At 42.4% G+C, this 21,653-nt stretch overlaps 1 protein-coding gene across 1 annotated transcript in view; it reads left to right on the forward strand.

The window, feature by feature from the left end:
• Positions 1-21,653, forward strand: part of LOC145914603 (titin-like) — a 94,046-nt gene that overhangs the window by 41,663 nt on the left and 30,730 nt on the right. The window contains 28 exon segments of the mRNA XM_083002424.1: positions 749-1,019; positions 1,933-2,165; positions 2,418-2,849; positions 3,064-3,297; positions 3,580-3,760; positions 3,961-4,064; positions 4,221-4,357; positions 4,615-4,771; positions 5,059-5,249; positions 5,429-5,546; positions 5,685-5,858; positions 6,082-6,295; positions 6,604-6,818; positions 7,047-7,180; positions 7,628-7,802; positions 7,936-8,010; positions 8,092-8,211; positions 8,473-8,670; positions 9,007-9,133; positions 9,198-9,326; positions 9,391-9,538; positions 10,737-10,822; positions 10,986-11,116; positions 11,439-11,650; positions 11,923-12,219; positions 12,371-12,494; positions 12,693-12,815; positions 21,408-21,610. Coding sequence (XP_082858550.1) covers positions 749-1,019; positions 1,933-2,165; positions 2,418-2,849; positions 3,064-3,297; positions 3,580-3,760; positions 3,961-4,064; positions 4,221-4,357; positions 4,615-4,771; positions 5,059-5,249; positions 5,429-5,546; positions 5,685-5,858; positions 6,082-6,295; positions 6,604-6,818; positions 7,047-7,180; positions 7,628-7,802; positions 7,936-8,010; positions 8,092-8,211; positions 8,473-8,670; positions 9,007-9,133; positions 9,198-9,326; positions 9,391-9,538; positions 10,737-10,822; positions 10,986-11,116; positions 11,439-11,650; positions 11,923-12,219; positions 12,371-12,494; positions 12,693-12,815; positions 21,408-21,610 — 4,943 coding nt within the window.

The raw sequence follows: 21,653 nt of genomic DNA on the forward strand, positions 1-21,653 counted from the left end.
AAATATGTCATCTTTGTAATTGCCACCGTTCCTCATTTGTTGCAAATTGCTTTCTTCCGTTTCGGAAGCGAACGCAATTACGCAGTCATGTAAGCTGTCAAGAACCAATATGTAATTAACAATCTGTTTAGAATGATAAAATTCCGCATACCCTGCAATTAACCTTAAAGCTGCCTGACTTAATATGTCAAGCCTTAAATTTTTTCTCGAAACGATGAAAATGCTTATATACTGAAATAGTTTTGCATTTCCACAAGACCTCGAAGAATTTGAGGAATGTTGTCACACTGCGTGTGAAGGTCCCGCTACGCCGCTTGATATGACTCGCCTATGTAACCCGAAGGTCGAATTGCTGCCTATCTTTGTTTAGTTAAGCGAGTGTAATCCATCAAAACCATTCAGAGAAAAAATGGTCAAGGTCCTCGTAATCTTGGGTATTAGACTAGGGATTGTCTTGAAACCACCTCCAATAAGCCTATACAATGAAAGTTTGTGTTGGCCCAGATTATCATGGCGTTTGAGTGATAAGCGCTGCACGTTTTCTTCTTTAAAAGCCTCTGGGTAACAAATGGTTGAGTATACAATGCTTGTCGGGACATTCTGGAGCACAAAATCCGTCCAAGCAATCCAGCGGCGTCACGAGTGTAACATATAAACAGAAGCACTGTTTCACGCAACTACTCGTATCGCCAGTCAATATCCCACCGGGCATTCCTAACCACCTCCTGTTTGCATACAAACTTAACAGAGGTCACATCACGCGGTTCATCGAGCAGTCAGCACTCTGGCTACGGCATTTCAACCAGCTCTGAACGAAGCAGTCCCAACACATCAAACTTGAGTTCCCCATCCTTGTCGCCGAAACTTCCTCGATCAGTGACGTCATCGAGACCCGTGTCCGGGAACGCCTCGCCCTGGGCGTCCGGACTCAAGACCGGCGGTGGGGGCCCGCCCCCGAGACGCCGCGGCCCCGGTTTTATTCTGCGGCCAAGACCGCAGACTTCGGAGGCTGGAGAAAGGTGGGTGAAGTGTATGTAATTTTGTCATTTCCCAGACTTAATCTGAATTTTTTTCACGAAGTTTTGACTAATTACTGGTTGTTTACCATTGGTGCGCAGGGAATACATGTTTTACGTGATTTACGCCCTTATAGAGATCTGGAAAGTATCAAGTTTTTTCACAGTTTTGACATCACATCTTTCGCCAGTGCCTGTGCGTTACTACTTAATTTTTCATGCTTGGCTCTTGGTTAGGCAACACTAGAATATTTAAAATCCATTGTGGTCAAAAATCTTTTCCGTCCAATGAACACATCTTGGCCAAAATTGCGGTGTCCTCACTTGCGGTTTCATCCCATGTATTGGTAGTTCGTGTGCTTTGCCTCTTCTATCACTTCCCCTCTCACGAACGCATGACATTTGGAGTTCAAAGCATTCCAGCAGCATTGCTTCGGTTGCCTTCCCAAATTAGGGGCTTCGGGCTTGACACTGGCCTTGTACGTATTGAAGTGCTCCAACCAACAACCAACATAACCTTCTGCGCACCTGGGAAAAACACAAAAATCCCAATGTTTTTTTCACGCCTGTTTGCTTCGAAAGGAAGTTTCAACTGGCGAATTTCCTTTGAAAAGATGTGATTTAGTGAATCCTTTTCCCTCGTGGTGAAACGTGTGTGTGTTATGATAAGGACCCTCCATGAGTAAATTTGACATAGTTTATTGTGAATTATTCCTTTACGGAACAAACATTTATTGATTCGTCTTGACATGCGCGTGGCACAAATGACCTGAAAGTTAAGACATTTTTGGACAGACAACCACGTTATACACATACTGGACTGTGAATCCCACACTCAGTACTTCCTATAATACCTAACATGTCAAACAACCTTTAACGAACATGTTGTTCAAGCACTTAATGGTTGCCTCCGCAGACTATGCCTCAAGTGCACGTTGCTTGGCAACCCGAAACCTACGGTCACGTGGGAAAAAGACGGCGAATTAGTGGACGAGGAAAGGACAGAAGGACACATTCGGACCCGAAACGATGGCAACGATTACTTCCTGGAGATCGAGGAAAGTTCGCCAGAGGACGCGGGAAAATACACGGTCAGCGCCCGCAACTCGCTGGGAAAACAGACCGCCTCTGTGGAGGTTACCATAACAGGCAAGTCGTCATGTCATGATGCAAAAATGTATGTGACTGAATGTGGTCAATATGATGCAATTACTTCATATGGTTTGCCTTCTATATTTTTTCTACACTTCCTCACTATTGTTGTTAAAATCATCATATGGTTGATCCCAAACTTGCAACCTGTTTTTGTTATCGACAAAATTTCACCGGGTATTCCTGGCGAAGGCAATAAATATTCTTAGTTTAGATGAAAGAATTGTTCTATTAATCTTTTTAATTTAGGTGCTTCACCTAGCGGGAGGGCCCCCAAGACGAAATCCGCCCCTGTGAGCAGCAACAACGCCAAAGTCAATCACGTGTCCAACAATGGCACACCACACGACGGGGTCCCCAACAACAAAAACATTAGCTCTGCATCGCCATCGGCCGGCGACGATGAAAAGCGACCTGCCCGCGTCGGCGAACTGATTTTGCCCGCGGGCTCGAAGCTGGACGACAGCAAAGATTCGCCAACTGGGTCGATTTCTTCCACCATATCTTCGCACTCCCGGATGTCCACGTCATCGTCACGGTCCAACGCATCAGCTAAGCACGACCATGAGGCTGAGGAGAAGGAGGAGCCGGTGACTTATAAGAGAAGCAGCAACCTAAGAAGGACCAATTATGTCGCCCCCACCTTCACCAGGAGATTGTCGAGCACCCAAGTTTTGGAAGGCAAGTTCTTGAAACCAAAGTTTTAAATTGTGTCTAAAATCCTATTTTTGTAACACTGATTGACAAGTTCTGCTTAGTAGCCTTAAGATAAATTTGTTTAAAAGTCTTGAAACATTGTTTGAATATTTTTTGAATTCTCTTCCTAACAGTGCAATACAACTTTCAAAAACCTTTAAATTGAGCTTTCTTTAAAACAATTTCTTATTACTCACAGGAGAAGAGCTCCTCCTGCAGTGCGAGGTGTCCGGAGAACCAGAGCCGGAGCTCAAATGGATGCGGAACGGCATTGAGGTGGGGATCGACGAAGATGAAGTCTTCACCTCTTTCAGGAACGGCATCGCTCGTCTGCGACTTCGGGATTTGCAATCCAACCATGCGGGCGAATACATTTGCAAAGCCCGCAACGATGTCGGGACGATCCAGTGCAGCAGTCGCGTTACAGTGAAAGGTAAATCCAACAAATATGAGCATTGCGGTATATAGCTAAGTTAGTATGATTAACCACTGCTGTGACAGGATTTGGAAGGTTTAGTTATTTACAAATGTGCAAACGCAATTCTTATCGCCTAAAAATTCTTGGGGCGAAAAAAACAAGTTTTTTTTACATCACATACATTAAATAGCTTATGACTGACGACTGTCTGGCCTGTTCAGAACGCAACGTCTGTTTATGTCAGCTTTTGTTGCTTTAAATGCAGGAAAGGCCTTATCACCGCATTGTATTTTTTAGCCAAGCCAGTTGTTACCCGACCCCGCTTCGCGAGGAATCTTTCTGACGTCAGAGTCACGGAGGGTGAGACACTGACCTTGGAAGCCGAGGTTGAAGGGACTCCAACACCAGAGATCCTTTGGTCGCTCGACGGGGAGGAAATCTCGAATGCGGAATGCACTTTCAGCAAAAATATTGCAAAGTGAGTTTCAATGCTTCCATTGTTATGAAAAGAATGTGCCGCTCAAATTCCTCCCAACCAAAACAACTGACAAACAAAGCGTGGAAACTACCGAAAACAAATGTTTTTCGTAACCGATAGTTTTGACATATATGTATACCCGTGTCCAAGGTATTGTTCTTGTGTAGCAATGCGGTATCTTGTATTTCTTTTATTTCCAGACTGACTGTACATAATATGACACAAACTGGAAGTGGTCAATACATGTGCAACGCACTCAACTCGGGCGGCGAAGATTCAGTTGCATGTCGTGTCAGAGTTAAGCGTAAGTTTTTGGTGGTATTAGAACCGCTTTTTAGAAACCCCAACATAAACATACAAACTGGATAAAGTAACTTAAAAATAATTCATTTTTTAACTTATTGGTAGTTATATGAAGTTAGTCAAGATAAAGTTGCTTACAACACATTTATATTTTTAGAAAAGAAAAGTGAAATTGCACCTGAATTCACTGCTGGCTTGAGTGACGTAAATGTTTCTGAAATGGATGACGTATGTCTGCGTTGCATGGTCACTGGTATTCCAGAACCGACTGTGAAGTGGATGTATAACCAAGAGGTTAGTGAAACTTGAATCAATAACAAATTTGTTAGTTTGGTACTTAGTGAAACCATATGTAAAACACTATCAATAATAACCAACGGTCGATAGCGTACAGATTTTTTAAATCAAAATTGCCGAAATCTTACCCAGTTCAAAATGGCACCAAGTTAAAAATGGTACACATCGAATACCATGGTGAAAGTAACACCTGCGCGTTTGATAATACTAAAAATTCCATTCTTTCATAAGATAATACGTTGTATATTATTTAGTTGTTGGAGGCGGAAGATGGGATTGAGATCACGTACCAACATGGAGTGGCAGCTCTTACTCTTGAACAAGCGACTGACGAAGACACGGGGACTTACACGTGTGTTGCTGAAAACGTAGATGGTCAGGCAAAAACCTCGTGCAAAGTTACAGTGGAAGGTGGGTTTCTTACAATCTAGAAGTTACTGATTCTCTTAGTGTTTTTTTATTAACTTTATGAGAGCCGTTTATAAAAAGGAGTTGTTTTCTCAAATAGTGCACGTGTTGCTTGGACATGCTCATTGTTGCCAAGTGCTATATGACCTGTTCAGTATGGTAATAAAACGGCCTTTTTATTTAAACCCGCACTAATTACATCTACTCACAAGTAATAGCACAAAATATTGTGCTGAATTGCCGAGGTTCGCACAATTATTCACATGTTGTTGCAAAACTTTCGTTCACAGCTGCTAAGAAACCCGAGAAGAAATCTGCTCCCTCATCTCCACCCAAATTTATCAACCCCTTCGACGAGTACATTCGAACACAAGAGGGCGACACACTTGCCTTCGAGTTCACGATGTCGGGGACTCCCCAGCCAACGGTGAAATGGACTGCACAAGATCAGCCGTTGGAAAACTCTACAACGGAAATAGATGTTAGTTTCTCATGCTGTGTTCCGGTAGCTTTATGTGCAAAATGACTTTGCAAGTTAAAATTTGTGGTAACAATGAATCTAATAAGTTTTGCACTCAATTCAAACCTTGGTGTTTTATTTCTGGCCGTGCTGTTTACAATGCGATTATTGGCTCCGTAATTATTGACTATTGTTCGCAGGGTGACAAGGTAAAGATGACCCTCGACCCGGTGACGTCATCACACAGCGGTCACGTGAAATGCACACTTCAAAACACGGCTGGATCTGTATCCCATGAGGCGAGAATATATGTACGATGTAAGTGCCAAAAAAATTTATCGCCATGAATTGACCAGGAGACTTGTTGCAAAGTTTTCAAGACAAACATTGACCTTCTACTTTATGTCCAAAATTTTTTTACATCCGGTCACTCAAACTTTCCTCTTTGATTTCTAGCTAAGCGCGTCGCTCCATCATTTGAAAACGACTTGCCAGCTACAATCGAGGTACAAGAGGGCGCTGAAGCGTCGTTTGATTGCAGGGTCACTGGTCATCCGCAGCCACGCGTTACGTGGACACGTGACGGAAGATCTCTAAGCATTCTGACAACAGAGACAACATACGAGGACGGTAAGTTCAATTGTAATCGAGGATGATGGCTGTCAAAAATGTTTATTGTAAGAGCGCCAACTTTGCCATATATAGAAACTTGGATGTAATTAAGACAAAATATTCCTTGGTTTGATATTTTGGATTGTGAACTGATTAAATGGAGTAACTTGTTTTTTTCCTGCTTTTTCTTGCAACGTTACACAATTTCCAGAGCAACAATGCAATCTTATTCCATTCATAGGCGTGGCAGCAGTGCGCATCCGAAAGGCTGGCCCTCGTGAGGGCGGCAAATACATCTGCACTGCACGCAACTTGTCTGGTGAGGCACAATCTGTTTGTACGGTCGAGATCACTCCGAAACAGAAGGAAGAGACGCCTAAGAAATCGTCGAAATCAGCTCCCGCCTTCACAAAACAACTCGCTGACCTAAACTTGGACGACGGCCAAGATTTGAAGTGAGTTGCCGTAAATTGTGACTAACTTTTGTAAAGAAGGTTATAAGTCTGTTATGTTCTTTTTTATTCAAGTAAGAAACTGTTTTCTGTCGTGATGTGTGATAAAACGTTTATATTTATACATGTAAAAGTAAATAATATCACCAAATTTGCCAAAATTCCACAGTAATTGTATTACCGTTCAACCTTACAATCCATAGTATTAAGTGTCTAATGCAAATATTTCAAGGTATGGTATCTTTGTACTTAATGCGACACAATCAGGTTGCATCGCGAAAATAACAATCCATTTTTTACCAATCGTTTAGACTTGTCTGCAACGTCAACAGCGACCCCGCCCCCGAGATCACGTGGTACGTGGATGGACAGCGCCTGGAAGCAGAGGATGGGGATGCTACTTTCAGGGATGGAGTCGCCATGATGGTATTGGAGGATGCGATGCAAGAGGATTCGGGTGTTTACAAATGCGTTGCCAAAAACGAAGTTGGTTCCGCCGAGTGTGCGTGCAAAGTCGTTGTTAAAGGTATGCAGCAGTGTTTCCAAAACTATTTTGCCCCATTAGCGCACGTATGAATCGTATAATCTATAAATCAAAATAGATTCATTTTTAAAATTTTCCCCGATAAATTCCAAATTTTTTGCTGCATTTAAACACAAGTTGAGTCTATTTTAAGGAAGGTTTTTGGCACGCAGGGTAAACTTTTGTATCTGATACATATAAATTCAATTTGTTTTTTCCGTTATCGTTTAGCACCAAGCAAGGAAACTGAAAAGACGACTAAGGAGACTTGTCCTTCCTTTCCTATCGTTCTTGAGGATAAAACTATCAAAGAAGGAGCGGATATTCTTCTCAAGTGCAAAGTGGTCGGAGAACCAAGGCCCAAGGTAAGATTATTGGTGTATAAAAACGTTCTTGCAAGTACTTGAATACAACGACAATGTTATATTTAACTTAGTAATTGGTTGTTGTCGTAGAGCAAACCTAAGTGTCTTTCAGTTGTTTCAGATATATAAATATTTCCCCTATAATTCGGCATCGTCAATATAACTCAAAACAACGCTGTTTACACAAAACAAAATAAATAAAACAATACAAAGAAACTGACGTGAAGGTTTTGGGTCTGTACACTAGATAGATACATGGTCCTTGTTACCATAAGACTGTCAGGAGATTCCCATACATGTTTTTAAGAGTTCTAATGGGTTAGGATTTTTAATTTTCATTTTTGTAAAATACAATTCACCACAAAATACAACCATCTGCTAGTGATAATATGTAAGAAACTGACAGAACGGCTTGAGAATTTTCCTTCAATTTTAAATTTTTTGTAGATCAAGTGGCTTCTTGATGGTGAAGAGATCCAGGACGCGGAGACAAAGTATGAGGAGAACGGAAATATCGAACTCTTCCTGCCCGAAGCTTTGCCGGAGGATGAGGGAGTTTATACATGCATAGCCGAAAACCCACTCAAGCGTGTCATGTGCTCATGCACCGTGACCATAGAAAGTAAGTTGGTGAATTTTTGTTTCGAAATACAAGAGTTTCATTTGTGGCAAATTTGAATCAATGGTCGGTATTTATATTGAGTTGTGCATTTACTGTATTGATAACGGTGTGTGACAATGTACCTTTATTATAGTTCCGCCAAAACAATCCAAAAAGAAAATGCAAGCCTCGCAAGCCGCGCAAGCCACGCAACAGGAAGTGACAAAAGGTACTTCGAGTGTTCTGACACTGATTTAAAAGTATATACGAGAGGTTTTGTGATAACATGTAGACATTATGTGTGTCTTAGTCGAAGCAGCCTCGCCGAAAAAGTCGTTCACTGCAGTGAAGCCAGCTTTTATTGATGGATTAAGTGATGTGACTGTGGCGGATGGAAGTACCAACTTCAAACTCACGTGCAAAGTTGAAGGTCTTTAATTTCCTTTTTTTTAAATTCAGTTCAAATCGTCTTCGTAAACAAAACTGTTCATATAATAAGTGATAAGTGTTTTCTGCACTTTAAATGACATGTTACGCAGAATAATGCAATAAAATTAAACTCCAGTTGCGTGCAGAAAATTTCCTGACAGATAGCTTAACCGTGATCACATTTCTGATCAATTTGGTTTTCTCTGGTATCTTTTTCCCTATAGCGTAAAAATCTTCTCCTCATCTTCCATTTCCCTTCCAGGAAGTCCTCCACCCACTGCTCGCTGGTTCTTGGATGACGAGGAGAAGGAGAAGAGCGAGGACTTCGAAATCATTTCGGAGGGCGACGAAAGATCACTCGTCTTTATGGAGGTTTTTCCGGAAGATTCTGGAATTTACTCTTGCGTCATCAGCAATAGTGCAGGAGAGGCCACGTCTAAATGCAAAGTATCAGTCGAAGGTAGGATCTGTTTGGTTGGTGCTTTAAGAGTTTTTCGACACAGCAAGCACTTGCAAATATGTGAATAAATACGATTGTACGGTTGGTTGTTTTCCTAAGTATTTTGTCGTGTTTGAGTATTGGGTTTGCTTGTCTTTTTCCAAGCTATACTTAAATGTGAGCTTGAAAGAGTACTGCGCGTCGTTTGCTGCATTTCATGCAACATGTAATGGTCGTGGACACCCGGAAAAGATTATCATAACTTTTATTGATTTAATGGATCTTATTCAAATATGTTTAAAGTCATGGAGGTACAATTTTGTGTGGGTACGGTTTTTTAAACTTTATTATGTGCAGAAATCGACGGTGTTGCTCCATCTTTTATAATGAAACCGAAACCAGTGAATATTAATGGAGGGGAGAAGGCGGTCTTTAGCTGCCGTGTTGATGGAGACCCACAACCCTCAGTGCAATGGCTGTTCTGGTAAGTTTTTTATCTGATGCAGTTTGTGGCTGAAACTTGACAGCAATACTTGCTTTTTCCGTAGCAACCGACCAATCGAAGACACGGAACGCTTCCACGTGATCGAGGCCGACCAATCAAACAACTACACGCACTCGCTCGAAATCCCGATCGTTTCGCCGCAAGACGCCGGCCGATATTCCGCTTGTTGCAGGTAAAAATTAAACCAATTATGTTGAATGCGATAAGTTTCATTTGTTGAACTCATGCCCTTGTAGAAATTTGCTCGGTGACGTCACTTGCACCGTTTCCTTGATCGTTAGCGACGCCAAGCGGCAGGAGTCACGCACAGACTTTAGAGACTTACTGAAGAAATCGTCAAACCCTAAGTCGCCGACTTCACCAAAGTCTGGTTCGGAAGATCAGGTAAGACTGAGTGTCAAGACGTATATAAGTAGATATTACCGCACAGACAAGCACATTATTCAGAACAACTTTGTTTGTTGTTGCAACACAAACTGCGTTGGCGTTACTGTGCTGACGTATGCAAACGGTGTGTTCCAACTACTAATGTCGTCACTTTCCTAACATACATAAGCCAGATTCATTCGGTGCCTACACAGAGCGCTTGTTTGTTTATTCGGATACTCGCACAACTTTCCAGATATGAACTACTTGCGAATCTTCCACATTGTCATAACTCGTATATGTTCGCCGCGCTCCACTTTATGACGACATAAACGTGCGCGTAGCCAAGTGTTCGAGCACTGAGCGGAAGTGAATAAAACGCTATGAATTAACCGGGCTAGGACACCCTGACGTCATTTAGGGTTGGGTATGGATGAATAGACCAATGCAGGTATGAATAGAAGAGGAAGCAAACAGTTTGTTTTAAGCATTGTAGCGCAAGGCTTTTGGTGAGACTTGCGAATGCGCTGGTCCAGCATATTGCAGACAATGAAAAAGTAGGTAGCTGTTGGGTAGGAGCATGTATGCTACATACCTCATTGCAAAATGTTGCTTTTTTATTTTTAATTCAAAGCAAATTGTGTATAGCTGTAAGATAGGTGCAACTGACACTGTAAGCTGACAGCAATGCGATTATACGGGCGTAAGACGCGCTTTGCAAATCGAATAAGCGGTGCTTGAAATGCAGTGGAAGCAGATTTTAAATTACCTGGGATTTTGCGATGGGGAGGAGAGGTGGTTTATCGGAGGTCTGGTGTGCTGTTACGCCTTTTACAACATCGTCAAGGGTTTCAGACAAAGAAACAGATTTCCACCGGTATTTTTGAAATGAAAAAGAAGTTAAAATTCTTTTGTTTATGACTGTGGGGGAATATATTTGCTTGTCAAACCACGTCTAATGATATAAACAGTATTTACAGCGTGATACTCATCATGCAATTAAACAACCATTGAGTGCTGCAGCATGATGCAAACTTCAGCCACGAAACCACTAAAATTTACTTTTCCCAAACCAAATAATGGGTTTTCCAACCCAAATTACGGATACTCCCGCAGTCACATTTTACTGAATTTGACAAACCCATCCACACTCGAGGCTACCAATTTCGGGTCATCAATAACTGCTTTTAACCCCCATGTAACCTTTTGTATTCAGCTGGATTTCCGATCGGTTTTGCGGAGCACTTCGGCCGACAGGGATTTGGGCAAGAAAGGAGAATCAACTGGATCCGAGGATGCGGGGTGAGTAAAAACTGTGTTGTGATGACAAGGGTTTGGCAAAATAGATCCGTTGTGTTGTGAAGTACTTGCACACTCGACGCATTAAACGACTTCACATCCCCAATCAAGTCATTGATTTTCACTATTTTTAACAATGGACCTAAAACTGAAACTGATATTGCAGTGAAGATCCCGGCATGATATACAAGGAAGCGCTCACCACCGCGGTAAAAACAAAGGCCCTTACTGAAGAAGAGAGAAAAGCGAAGAAGGCTGAACAGAAAGACTTTCGATCAAATCTCGTCCGCAAAGTCGGTAAGTATTCGTTATTGTAGTGTGATTAGCTGGTAAAAACAAAATTGTAGATGTTAGTTGTAGCTCTCATTAGCAAATGTAGACTTGCTTCCTATTTTGTAATCTGTAATGTAATGTTTTCTTGCTTGCCAGACCCTTACAAAATGTTTTGTCAATCTAGTAAAAGAGTTGAACTATAGGTTTAGCAACATTTAGTTTGCCAGCAAATTGTAGCTGCCATATATGGTTTGTACATGTAGACTCATTAATCTGTAGGTAAAGGTCCTCGCTTAACTTGCATGAGCAGTAAGATTCACCCTTTGCACTTTTTACTCACATTCAGTAAATCCTGAACACGCAGAGACGAAACAAGATGCCAGAGCACGCGGGCCAGAGCAAAAAGACTTTCGCGAGGAAGTGCTGAAGACGAAAGTTCAGACAAAAGCTCTTGGTCAGGACGACTACAGGTATATGCACGGAGAGCAGAAAGATTTCAGATCCGAAACTATCAAAAGCAAAGTCACTACCAAGTCCTACAACGAGGATATTGTCAAGGTAGATATAACCATATATGGTCCAAGCCATGGTTTTGTCGTAAGTAATACAGTTTTTGTCCTTGTTCGTTTCTTTTGTTTTCACGAGCTAATAGTTTGTACCAAAAGCTTCTAAAAATATTTGGTCATGTTACAGTAATGTGACTTTTATAACTGCTATACGCTGTAAAGCGAAAAGCACTGTCTTACTTTACGTCTGAATATTTCGGTTTTCACAACTTGGCGTTAATAAACGTCAGTCAATTATCTTAATCGTTGTAACGAAACTTGCAGTCCAAGCGTGCTGAACAGAAGGATTTCCGAAACGTTCTCTCGCCAACGAGACGCGACGCAGAGGAGGGAAAAGCTAAGGATGGGGATCAGAGTAGCCTCAAAGTTAATGAGTTGCCGAAGGGAAAATGGAAGAAGGATTCCACCATGGATCACAACACGGTGGCCACGAAGAGGTCGAGACACAGGGCAGTTGTTCCTGAGAGGAAGATCCAACAGAACGGGGAGGAGGAGCAGGAGGAAGAAGAGGAACCGGCTGGAACGAAACCTGAGTTTACGAAGCCGATGGAAGATATTGAAGTAAGGATTTTATGCTGTTTTGTTAAATGCTGAAGAAAAGGTGTATTTTGCGCGTAAATTATAATTTTTCAATTTCCGTCACCTGTGTTGCGTTTAAAGTGGTAACCTACACTTACCCTGTACGTCATGCAATCATCTTAAAATTTCACAGATCAAGGATGGACAGCCTTTTGAACTTGTGTGTCACGTGACGGGTGAGCCGAAACCGGAGATCACGTGGTTTTTGGAGGACGAAGAAGTGAAAGCTGAGGCTGATATTGCAATAACGTTTGAAGGTGGAACTTAAAAGCTAAAATTTCTTAAACCAAAGTCGAAATGTTATAATTGACAAACATCCAAAGTTTCCGCCCACATTATTCTTTACTGGCCTGGAAAACTTGTTAAAAAGTTTCAAAAATACATACAGTAGATAAATATTAAATAAAATAGCTTTTTGCAAAAGAGTGTAAAGCTAACTTGGAAAAATCGTTCAGGTGACGAGTGCCACCTCTCAATAGCCGAGAGCTTTCCGGAAGATCAGGGTCGTTACAGCTGCACGGCAAAGAACGACTATGGCCAGACCACATGTTCGTGTTACGTCACAGTTCTGACTGACGGTGAGTCGGCGTGAACTCTAGCGCCGCTGCGTGGAGCCCCTGCCGTAGCGAGACAAGGAGAAAAAACTCGAAAAAACTGTTTCTGAACCACAGCAGCGCGCATAAGACAGTTCAGGCACTCGTTTTTATTCAATTTATTCCTGCTTGTAACCCACAAAATTCCCCCCATGGATGCACCGCTTTTACCCCCCACACATCCCTCGTATCTTATCATTCATATATTATTCCACTTCTTATATTATTATTACTATTCATATTCGTGTCTTTCTGCGAGAAAACTAATTACGCAACCCCAGCCGCACGGACAAGCAATTAACTGTGTATTTAATAGTGCCTTCGCTCTTTCCAGCGCTTCCCATTTTGGACAAGCGAGTGTCCATAAAAAACAAACCCGAAATTTCCCGCGCGCTCATCCGTTCGTCTGTTGTAAATTCAAATCGTTTGCCTTTACCGACGTCAGCACGCACGCTCTCGCTCTCCCATCCATTTTCGTTATGTGCTGCTTCAACGTGGTGGTGACGCGTCAATAAAGGGCTTTATGATGTAATAACGCGTGCATGTCGTGGTCAGAACATCAGGCTAGTGTCAGGTTTAGCCAGTCGTAAGTGGGCGTCAACGGCGGGCCCAAGGGCAATCAGGCTTCACGCAGCGTGCTTGTGTGTGTTGTTGGTTCGTATGCGCTGTATCGCTGCAACGCGCACACTGCTGCAGACGACATAATGATAATAATAGGGTTGGAGCCCGCCGCACGTCAAATTATTGATGGTCCAAAGGTGCGTGGAGGTTAAAGTAATTCAGCAGCTTTTGGAGCAGAGTTGAATGATGGCTTTACTCCTTCAGGGGGCATTGAATGTTTGGCTTCCACGCGGAAGTTACGAATAATTTGTTACAGGTTTTAACAGGGACTCCACTAGAACAAAAGACTGTCTTGTTCAATGCCCGCTAAACAAAATATAAAAACAGTGTTGGAGTTGCTGTTATCACTGATTAGGTTACTTTTAGGCCTGTAGATTGCAGTGTTGCTTTGCTCGACAAAAAACTGCCCGATTAAGAATCACAAAAATTGTTTATTATAAGCAGAAATGTTCCCAAATTGTTAATTTGTTAACGAATGAACGGTTCCAAGTCGCCGGGAGCACAATTAAAGCTCGCCTGGCTCCGAATTTAAACGGATTGCAACCTATAAGCATCACAGGAATTAAATCTTTTCGTTTTTGTGATAAGTGTTCACACTGCGTCAAAAAATGTAGCAGTTACAAAGAAAAAACACGAACTACAAGTAATCGATGCTTATTGGTAAAATCCAGACTGGATAGAATTTTGCCGACAAAAATGTAAATGGCTGTGAACAGCATTTCTGGCTATGTAGCAATTGCAAACATAGAACAAAAAGTTATGAAATGCAGTCGGTAGATGACTCGCTGCAGCAGCTGGACAAGTGCATTCAAAGATACATCCAAGCGCGTGACCGAAATTCGTGCTATATTCGTTGCGCAAATCGTGGTGGGCCGCCAGAACGGACGCCACACAGCCGCCCTCGCAAAAATGAACGGGAGTGGGCCAAGAGCAAAAAAGAAAAACTGCAGGAGCATTTAGGAGCGAGCCAAAGCAACATCCGGGGAGAACACAAGATTTATCGTCGATGGCTAATTCGTTCAACTTGAAATGAATGGTGTGATGCAGTTGTTCGAACAGACGCAGTGGTCATGACAACATAACATGAGCTGGTACAAAGTTAGCAAGAATTATCATTGAATTGGCCAGCAGAAGGTTTTAATGCTGGCAATATGCCCTGGTTGGAACCAGTTGCTGTGGAATAATCACGAGTGTATTGTGTTGTCCAGTATTTATCTTCGTGTGGTTTGGAGTTGAAATCATGCAGGATTCGAACCGCACTGTGCAGCTGACAGGTCGTTGTAACACTTTCAAATATTTCTGTTGGAAAAAGTTTTGGCCGAGGCATTTTAACGATAACTCATTTCAAGTAAGTTTAGCGGTCAGTTGCTTTTTCTGCTTGGAGTTTATGACATAACAGTGTATAGCTGAAACTAGAAAGGTGTTTTGTTAAATGGTCTATTTTACTGGGTTTTATTAAGTCAAACACCTAATTGTTTAGATTCTTAGTCAAAACAACGACGAAGCACTGTTCGCTAACCCGTCAATTCACAAAATATGCGTTTGTTGCACATGGAGCGCAACAGGAAACTGTCGCACGCGAGGGTTGAAGCCTAGCACGGGCCACAGTAAACCGCAACCATATGCAGTAGCTCTGTTTATATTGTGCTCGGTATGAGCGGTTGGACTCTGGATGCATTTAAAATAGCCTTTGTTGGCGAGAGGGGAAAATTGACTGGAGTTTAGGCGATACCTTGTGATGTTTATTTGGAAAGCGAATGAATATGTGGTCCAGAAAAAGGTTTTGATGTTGAATTTTTGAACAGACAGACGTAGAGGCCAATTGCAAGTGCTGTAGTGTGACACGTAAAATACTCATGTTATCAAAGTTGAAAAATCTGACAATACATAGCCTGTCAACATAAGTCTATGAGCATCAAGTTAACGTGGAAGTATAAAAACAGGTGTTTAAACTTTCACACGTCGCCCCTAATGCAGCCTATGTCATGTGATGATGTAGGCATGCAACCAAAGCCGGAACTAGATCATCTATTTTCAAATGTTTTACACAATGCAAGGAGAGCGGAAGCTTAGTTTTGTCAGGCAATTTCTTGTTTGTGCAATCCGTTTTAAGTGAGTATACAATTACGAGGAACTCAATAGTCGTATGCATAATTTCATTTAAGTCCTGATATATTGGTTGTGAGGAATACTGATAATTTATTTAGTTGGTTGTTTGACCTCAAGCCAAACTTACCTCGCTGTAATCAATATCACGATTTTGCTGAGCTTGTACGTTGCAGTCGTTAAAGTCTACTGCTGGCCATTGATGATCTATGGGCTGTTAACGATCTTTCACACACCTGGTTGCAAAAGAATAGGTAAATTACACTCTGCGTTGTTAGGCGCCCGTAATAGGATCCTGATCACTTTTTGCGTCGCATTTCTTTGGTATGAGTCTATGTTAAGTTTGGAATACGAAAGGTTAACGCAGGGCAGATTTTTACCTTATTGATGTCCACAGCCTCGTTGACACCAACATACAAGACAGGATAGGAAACGTGTAGGCTGTTATGTTCCAGCAAATCATTTCATGGTTGATTATATTTCATAAAATAGTAGAAAAGGGGGAACGGCAAACAGTAAACTTTTCACAGTAATCTTGTGAATTTGATGAAATATTTAATTAAAAGTGTCGAACGTAATTAAAGTTGTTACATGAGAAACAATGTTATGTATTGCGTTACATGTCGCAACACCATGGTTCTTAAATTATTTATCTGTTACGAAACATGCACTCCGCAATAAAACTATTCACCTGCGGATTCACTAAATTAAAATTTCATGTGCTGTTAGTTTTTGCCAGTGAATTACAATTGGCCTCGACCAATGACACAATGTATCAGGATTGCTTCTAAATTTCAGTAATTTAAATCCCGTATCGGATTACATAATGACAAACACATTACCATACGTAGATCCCCAGTTATGGGTCAACCCATAAAATGTTCTCTTTTTTGCGATCGCGTGCCGCTTTAAGTTGCAAGAAGCACGGCGTAAGATGCTTTAGGGCCAGGTGATCGCACACGGAAAATGCAATAAATCAATATGTTTCCACTAATTTGACACTTTTCACTTTTACGAAACCCATCTAATCGTGCATGTAACAGATGTACATGGCCCTTAGCTATCCAATCGATAGCTTTCGAGAAAAGATAATGTGTGTACTACGCATCCAAATCTTATATTGGCCCGATATTGACCGTGGACTGAATTGTAATCCACAAACATACGCCTGAAATGGTCACGGACATTGTGCGAATCCCAAGTGGATTGGTTTTACAGAAAAATAATTGTGTTTATCAAGTATATATAGGTATTGCATTTCCACAACGCGACACAACGTTTTGTCGCTATCAAGGCACGCTGAAAAGTTTATCTCTGCGTTTAGGCAGCACCCCTATCGTATATTACACCACAGCTGTAAATTTGGATCATGTTAAAAAGGGTTGATGCCAAAGTTCTGTATTTGAATAAAGGTCGGAATCCGTTACCTTGGATGTACTAAGTGTTGATGTAGTGGAATTTAAATTGGATTTCAGGGTAAACTCTGTGTAGGAATTGTCAGTAGGGTGCATTGTAAAATATGTTTATTCAAACTATTTATCAAAGAGGGAAACATTGCAAAAGGTTGTTGGCGCTATTTGTGTATTCATAGCACCACCGTGTTACGTAATTAAACCCATCTCATAGATAAACGGATATTTTCACAACAACCCAACAGTTCTAAACATCGCGTCTTGTTTGTCGCAGCAACTTTGTCTGTTAACGTGCGAGCAAGGACTTTTTGAAGGACGAACCGATCAACAGTAGACAGAATACACGACTTGATTAATTGAAACTGCACACGGCGTTCTACGAGCGCGTGACTATTACCGTGTCCGCTCTAAATTTGTTGGCAGATGCGCGCTTTTCCTGGATGCGTTGTTTAAGCTGACTCTGCAAGAATGTGGGGATTTTCGGGATCTTAAATTACTTTTGCTCGAAAATTTTTTACTTGTGGTTGCTGACCCATGACGCTTCTTTTTTAGTGCGTTTGGTTTGGTAAAAAATTGTCAATGTAAGTCTGGACTGAGCATGTAGTGTTTCTGTGTTAGCGTGGATGTTTTTCAGAATGTTGGCTTCAGGTTAATTTACTGCCAAGGATCATACAGAATTTTTTAGAAGTTCATTGTTCATATAAAACCATGCATGAGTCAACAAACGTCTGCTTTCCTGGTGTCTAATGTCAGTCTTACATATATATGTATATTTCTACGTTGCAAAGTTGGTTAGATGCGTGTTTTGATTTGAGTTCGTGGCATGTATCCGTGTTAGTATGAAAGGTTAAATTGGGTTGCATCAAACAGCCCCTTTGTCAAATACCATACTCTCACACACAGCGCCAATTCGACTTTCATGAACACAGGAAAAAACATATTTAAAAAAAAATCGTTGTGTCTAGGTGCCGTTAGTGGCAAGTTTCTTGGTATACAGCGTAACGTTAAAAATTGCTGACATGCAGAAGAAAGAAGCACAGGCTCCTGCAAGTTTCAGTTGAAACAGGAAAAACAAGACCAACAAAAATGGATACACTGGTTTCCGCACTCAGGCGTGACGAACTCGATCACGTGATGGCCGTGCTCAACCGTGACCGCGGCCTTCGCGACCGTGACAACGAAAGGCTAGTGCGACTTCGAATGGAGTTGGTGCGTGAAAAACGTAATGGGGCCTTAGTCGTGGGACAGAATTACTCGAGCGACCCCAACTCCCGTTGCGCTCGTTGCCTCGAGACTTTGGATTTATACGACAGGTGGGACAAACAGAAAGCTCGATGTTTTCTATGTAAGCACCTCATCTGCAAGAAATGCCGTGTTACAAAGTGGCGAATGGAGTGGGAAGAGGATAATTCCAACGGGAAGAATATAAAAGAGGAAGAAAGAAAAGCCTCTCCAATTAAGCCGCAGGCAAAATCGTATGCTGACGCGACCACCCAGACAATTATAAGTTGTGATTCAGATATGATAGACGCAAGTTGTCCACTCTGCGGGAGTCATAAAGTTGATCACTCAAGGCAACTTCGACGTCGCAAAGCAACAAAGGATTCAAAACCGAAAGTTTCAAACTCGGCGAAATCGAAAAAGAACAACGTAGGGGAAGTCAGTTCATCGTTACCCAACCTCAGAACGGTCAAAAACACGAAACCGAAACGCCCTCCCCGGGACAGTGCAGAAACTCTGAACGATAATTCACTGCTAAAGTCACCAGTCCAACGTGAGAAGCGTTCCAACACGTTTTCTGGGGCTGACAATTCGTCGGAAAAGGTTCCTACGTACTCGTTTCGCGACAGACGACATTCAACATCACCCAAAAAGGATTCAGTTAAGAGTGCAGATCGCCCCGAAATCAATAAAAGCGGAAAAGTTGCCGAAACTCTTGTTCAATTGGCTGAACTCCATCCTGTTATTTCACGACGAAACAAGAGCCCGTTGATCAAAGGAAGTTCGTTTACCAAAGGTGAATCGACCTCAAAGACTTCAAATCCTTTCGAAGAAGGGTATGAAGAACCGTTGTCGCCAGGTAAAGGAAAACACACGAAAAATGCAAATCCGTTACACCAGTCAACAAATTCTAACATACGTCGACAAAGTTCTGATTTGCGAAATCCTTTCGTCAACGGCAATTTGGATAGCACTGCAAAATTTAAAAGAATTAGCAGTGCAGATTCGATGAACCCTTTTTTGTATGAGGAGGCTACAACTTCCAATATTGAGGAAAAACCCTCCGCAAAAAGTTCCCCTGTCTCTTCCAGCGATCTTTTCAAAAAATCACCCTTTTCCAGGACCCGAACTGCTTCTTTGGATGCTGCAGGCAAGGCAAATAACACCAGGAGTGTGGTTACATCCAAACCTCCAGCATCACCGAACCCGGCTGCCCATAAGTTTCTCATGATGGCCGGGGTCACTCCACCTCGGAACATTCCTTCAAGTGAAAAACCGGCTCCCAAAAAACCTTTCTTGACCCCCAACCTATCTGTAAGTAGAAGACTCGATTTTACAAAGAATCTAACTTTGAAATCCAACTCTCTGTCACGTTCCGCAAGCGACCGTAGACGAGTGTCCACCGAAAGCCTCCTGTCTTCCAGTTTTTCTGATCTCAAAAGCTCTCTTAAATTTCCATCACTCTCGCTCTTGTCTCGCAAGCAGCAAGGTGACGGACAAAACGCTTCCGCAATCAAGGAACAAACCATGGAAAAGGAACCAGAAAAAGTGGAAAAAGTATCTGAAGAAACTGTTCCGATGGTGGAAGAAGGCGAAGAAAGAGATCTTGAAATACAGTCGGTTGTTTTTGAGAAGATGTCTGATATAAATCCGGACAATGAAAGCAAAAGGGAAAGGGAAAGTGATACTGCTACTCTCTCGTCCGGGGGCAAAAGTGACGAAGAGGACGACACAGACTTAAGTGATAATGACAGTTTGGTTGAAGTCACAGCATCTTCCTCATCTTCGTGCGTTGAAAGTGATGTAGAGTATGTATACGAGAAGGATGTGGAAGAGGTTACACAGGATCACCACCGGTTGTCCGTCAAATCGCCCATTGAAGACATGATTCAACAATCCGAAGTAAAGGAAAGGAAATCTGCCGGGAGATCTCTTTCCGAATCCGCCGTTTGTGCCTTGCTCACATCAGCTCTACCGTTACCCACACAGAAGAGACTCTCTCAGCAGTTTGGGAGCGCCGAGGACCTCGTGGGAAGCGATTACAGCTCCGAGGTTGGTTCCCACGTGACCAGCGATGCGATGGAAGCTGATCTTGACGACAGCGATGCATCACCAATGAGGATAAATTTGTACAACAAGAATGCCCGAAGGCTTCAACACCAACGCCATGTGGACGAAATCTCTGAGCCCCCAAGCAGGAAAAGCACACGGGATAGCGGATATATGACTCCCGAAGAGATGAAGAGACGCAGAAGTCCAACTCATCAGGGATCCAAGGCTTGGGGTCCGGTTGAGCGCAGGGCTATTAGGAAACAAACATCGGACACTAATTCCTGCTTGTTGGCGGATTTTGAAGACGGTGACAGATCGGACACGGAGTCAGTTAAGTCAGATTTAAGCAACGCATCACGTCTGAGCTTGCCAACATTGCAGTCAATTATCTTTAGCAGTCGGCAGGTCCCGGGATTCGTTCCGCCCGAGTGGATCTGTCGTGTCTGCTTCAAGACATTAGAGATGCAGAAAAAATCGGGAGAATGGTTTCGCTCGGCCGGCAAACGAGATGTACGGAAAAAGTACGAACGAAAACCCAAAAGACAATCTTTGACCTCCGCAACGCCTCCAGTGGTTGCCCGTGCCCGTCATAAAGAGCGTGTACACAACCCCTCAGCAGCACGCCAAACTGGAAGCAGCACGCTTACACCTACAGCAAAAAACACCAAGCCTGTTGCAAGAAGTGTCTCGGCATCTCATGTCAGCCACAGGACCTATAAGCCGCGTTCACAGTTATTCCATGCTGCGTCGCCATCAGTCAAAAACCAGGTTTATCAGGCCGTTACCACGGAGGCCACCAGAAAAAGGTGGATTCCCGCCGATATGAAAGCTCCAACGTCGGAAAAAATACGCGCTGAGCTTGCCAAAATCGTACCAGGTTGTTTGTCTTTGAAATCTATGTCGAGTTTGTGAAGTTGAATGCTGTCCACTAAAAAAACCATAACAGTTTTAGGCTATTCATAGTACGTCAGCGAGTTTTCAGGTTTCAGTTTCAGTTTAAACTTCAACTATTCATTCAACATCATAATACAACTTAGTTCTTTACTAAATTAGAACTTATATCTGGGATTTTACCTTTAACCTGGTAGTAATATGTATCATACCATGGTTATTTCCCATTTAACACAGCCCATGGTTAACATACGTTTCGAATACCTATCGACAGAACCTCCACCGGATACCTCCCAACACGGTTTGTCGAAGTTCTCTAAAAAGAAATCGTCTATTCCGACGTCATCTACGAAACCAGCAGAGATCACAGACGGGCCACACGACTCCACCGTTGTCAGGGGGAACCCGATCAGCTTGTGTTGTGCGCTGTCCGGGACTTCCCCACTTAAGGTGATTTGGAGGAAGGGTCGTGATGAGGTGAGAGGACCTTGTATTTGTAAATGTTGTGAAAGTTTCATTC

Source organism: Ascidia mentula, chromosome 9, assembly GCF_947561715.1.
Source record: "Ascidia mentula chromosome 9, kaAscMent1.1, whole genome shotgun sequence".
Lineage (NCBI taxonomy): Eukaryota > Metazoa > Chordata > Ascidiacea > Phlebobranchia > Ascidiidae > Ascidia > Ascidia mentula.